Source organism: Labrus mixtus, chromosome 12, assembly GCF_963584025.1.
Source record: "Labrus mixtus chromosome 12, fLabMix1.1, whole genome shotgun sequence".
Taxonomy (NCBI): domain Eukaryota; kingdom Metazoa; phylum Chordata; class Actinopteri; order Labriformes; family Labridae; genus Labrus; species Labrus mixtus.
The window spans coordinates 15,487,010-15,491,127 of record NC_083623.1 but is presented as its reverse complement, the minus strand read 5'-3'; the positions used below and the strand labels follow the sequence as shown (position 1 = coordinate 15,491,127).

General features: G+C 40.6%; 1 protein-coding gene across 1 annotated transcript; it reads right to left on the bottom strand.

Moving 5' to 3' along the window:
• Positions 1–956: 956 nt before the first annotated feature.
• LOC132984567 (leukotriene B4 receptor 1-like) lies at positions 957–2,774 on the bottom strand. Its single transcript, XM_061051420.1, has one exon. It carries the CDS (start codon positions 2,741–2,743, stop codon positions 1,787–1,789), a length of 957 nt encoding a protein of 318 aa, XP_060907403.1. The 5' UTR covers positions 2,744–2,774; the 3' UTR covers positions 957–1,786.
• Between the last annotated feature and the right edge of the window lie 1,344 nt (positions 2,775–4,118).

Sequence of the window (4,118 nt, the reverse complement as noted above, 5' to 3'; positions counted from 1 at the left end):
GTCAAATGCAGGCCAAGTACTTACAAGGATGATTACTGACGGCTTCGGGTTATCTGTTTGGGACTGGGATTTAAGTTGGGACTGTTTCTAATCTAGTTCCGTTGGGCATATAGGGAGAGTTTATCTCCTTAATATTATAGCACAAACAAATATCTGCTGACAAAGCATGTGTATGCAACTGCTAATTATGGTATATAAGATCTAGCAGCGCACCATTCAGTCACAAATCTAAGGAATAATTTTGACATCAGGGCTTCTACGTCTTCCTCTAATACTGAATCAGATAGATAAGACTCAATGGGATTCCACCAGATGTCTATGAAGACGTGATCTGAAGGGGTTTCTGATGTCTTGAGAAAGAAGTCAAAACAGCCAAAAATGTCTGTTGTTCAAACTGAAGGTTGTTTTCAAAACTTCATGCTATCATACAATTTAAGTATGATGTCACATTAAATATTTAGTGCATTTCAAATTAATTGTATCCAATTTTGTGCATGTGACAAATACACGAATGGTTGCTAAATTGGCCAACATTTTTAAGAGACAGGTGCTCACTCGTCACCCCAAAACGCATCGAGTCTTATCAGAATATGCAATAGCAGAGCTCAACAGCCAGAAAACAAGTTGCTTACTATTAAAGCAAAACATTTTATATTTGTTCAAATAATGTTCAAATAACTACGTAGCTATTCAAGTTTATTAATCGTATTAAATTGTTGACATCTAGTGCAGCCTGACTAGCGTGCTGGATCATTCAATGTAGCTCAGACTGAAATGTGTGATCGATGAAGTCATGACTTTGAGAGGATGTGCATTGTATGCTAACGGCATGATACCGTATGTTTGAGGATGAAGTAGGCAGTACATTAGTATGAGATTTCAGACACAGCCCAGTCATTAATATGTAGGTTTATTTACTGCTCAAAAAGACTTCAACTTCAATATCATATATGCATTTTATTATTTCAAGCATTGAGTCATTAACACACACACACACAAATTGACATGTGGTCTAGCTTCAATGAAACCTAAACAGGAAGTCTGTTTTGCATTTGAATTACAGTATAACTTATTTCATTTCAAGTTCATCTTTTGACATTTTTCACTGTTTTATCATGATTCATTTTTAATAAGGGGTTTAGACTTTAGACAGCACACAGCTAATATGAGGCAAGATGTTTCTTAACCTCAAGTTTCACAAGTAACCACTAATCAGCCACAGCTCGTTATGATCAACGTGAGAAGCACTCCCCTGAACTGATTTTCTCCTGTGAGATGAGATCTTTAGCCTGAAAACACCTTTTTATCAGTAAGGAAAAAAAAAAAACTTGCATATGTAACGATGTAACAATACCTATAATATATTGCAATGCTGTTATTTAACAAGCAGAGGGTGATATCAGCTTTTGGCTTCTCCTGTATTACATTAGGAGACTATAGTGCACCAGCTAGGTGTACGTCTGGTTTTATGTTTGATCTGACTTAGAGTTGGAAGTAATGAATGTGGCACCTTGATGCATCTTATAAGCCTTGGGCGGAGGAGGCGGATGATATTTTGCAATTTTGTCTTCAGAGAATTTAAATAAAATAACCAGATTTATTTGTAAATTGACTTCAAGCTCATTTTTTTATCAAAATGAGAAAATCTTACCCTGAACCCAGCATCGTAATCCAAATTGCATCACAAGTGGACTTTATTGTTTCATCCTTATCCAAATGTCTTAATAATCTGGCTGTGCAGACTGGTGATTTCTGGTGGTTGTATATAGGCCTAGATAATATTATGTCAGCCACTTGACTTATTTTCATCTTCCTGGCACGTGGAGCTTTTGCATGAACTGTTTTTACGTTCGCTTTTAAAGCACCTATTGCAGATGTTTGTAAAAGCGAACGCATACATAAAAGGATCCAGGAAGCTATTCACAAATGTCAGTGCTCCAACAGTGTTCCAGTTGTCTTTACAAAACTTCAGCAGGGTTTCATTTTTAAGCAAAATAGCTACCAGACTGAGCACATTCATGGACAGATATGGCAGCCAGAGGACAAGAAAGGTCACAGTGATGCTTGTGATCAGCCGGGTCGTCTGTGGGTTGTTGAAGAAAGCTGCCTGTTCCACTTTTCTGTGGAGGCGGATGTATGCATATGCCACGACAGAAACTGAAGCCAATTCCAGTAGGGACTCTGTCAGCAGCACGGCAACCTGCTGAGTCCGGGAGGAGTAAAGAGCTCGGCAGTTTGTTGAATTCCCGTCAGTTGTGGTTTGTCTGACCACTAAAGCAGGGATTGACAGGTTCATTGCAGCCAGCCAAAGCAGAACCAGCAGCCTCCAACTTCCTTCAGTTTTGAACCACTTCTTCCGGTGCACCACCTGAAGGTATCGCTGAACACTGAGAGCCGTCACAGTCAGAAGGCTACAATAAATGCAGCAGTACATGAGATATGTGAGGAGCTTACAGGCGAGCAGGCCAAAGGTCCAGCTGTGCAGTAATGTGTAAATCCAGAGGGGCAGTGTGAGCAGGCAGAGCAGGTCTGATACGGCCAAATTCAACATCAAACTCTGGCTCAGGCCCGACATGTGCTGTCGGTTTGGTCTTAAGATAATCACAGCGATGTTTCCAGGAACTCCCAGCAGGAGGCAGAGTGACAAAACCACCGCAGGCAGCAGACCACTGGAGGGACGAGGTGGATGTCCAGGAGAGGAGGAGATGTTGGACATGACCACTGTGAAGTTGAGCGGATCCATGCTGCAAAGGCGCTGGCAGAGTGATTAAATGTTTGACCCGAGGAGGTGATTAGTACGTTGTTTTTTTTTTACAAAGAGATGTTTGAAACAGGATATGATTACCATAAACCCCACTTCCTCATAGAAGTGACAATGACACCTATATGAAACAGAGAACTGTTGGTTTTGTTGCAGAAATGAACTTCACACATTCGTTTTGACAAGCATTCATTGCAGATGGCATCAAAAAAAGTATTTGTTTAGCCTCCAACATAATGTTAACTTATGAGACAGAGCACATTGCAAAAGAGAGGATTGTAATAAACTTTTTAAATAACATTAAAGGGATACTTCACTTGTTGAAACATGAATCTGTATTGACATTCATACATGTAGTAGAAATGTGAAATACATTTTGAAGTTGGTGCCTTCTTGGCCTAGAAAAGGCAGAAAGTGTCTTTTTGGCTCATGTGGATGAAAGACACCAAATCCCAGAATGCACAGCACCGCAGGCCGCTCCCACTAAGGTCCTCTAGTTCAGAATCAGAAATACTTTATTAATCCCAGAGGGAAATTCGATAGATACAGTTTCTCCAAAATATACAGTGTAGCAGTAGAAATATAGTAATAAAAACATTTACAGACATATTTACTTCAACACATAAGGCCATTTCCTCAACTGATTCAGAGATTTCTTCCAGAATTGAATTGGTATCTTGGAAATTCCTGTCAGAAAACAGACTCTATAACCCTTTTCACACATACAGAAATCTCCTGAAATACTCCAGAGATTTGGCTACCCGGAGGTTTTTAGGCACTGAAAGAAGTCTTTTTGCTGGAGTTCCATTGGGTTGAAACCAAAATACTTACATTGAAAAGTTTATCCTTGGGCCACTTTGGAGTCTTCCATTTCATTTGAATTGGTGTACAATGAATCTTGGGACATGTTGGGCCACAATGGATGCACAGGATGGACCCTAAATTGCCTGGTAAAAAAAAAAGAAGGATTTATTAGTTGGCTGCTTTGAAATGGGACAGCCTTTGACCCTGTGCTCTGAAGTAATCGCTCCTCAAATGCGTCCTTTAAAGGATGCAGTCCTGAACTGGGACACAGTTCATCTGCTGATGGAGTTCATCAAGTTGTTGATTATTGTTGTTCTGAGCCCATAAAGAGCTTCTTAAATGAGGCGCTGGTGGCGCAGTGGTTGGTGCGCGCGACCCATGTATGGAGGCTATAGGCTTCCAAGCGGGCGGCCCAGGTTCCAATCCCGCCTGTGGCTCCTTTCCCGCATGTCATTCCCCACTCTCTCTCCCTGAATTCCGACTCTGCTGTCCTGTCTCTCCATTAAAGGCACAAAAAAGCCAAAAAGCCAAAAAATAAAAAGCTTCTTAAACG

Coding starts and splice junctions, on each gene's coding strand:
- LOC132984567 (XM_061051420.1), bottom strand. CDS start 2,743: ATGGATCCGCTCAACTTCACAGTGGTCATGTCCAACATCTCCTCCTCT.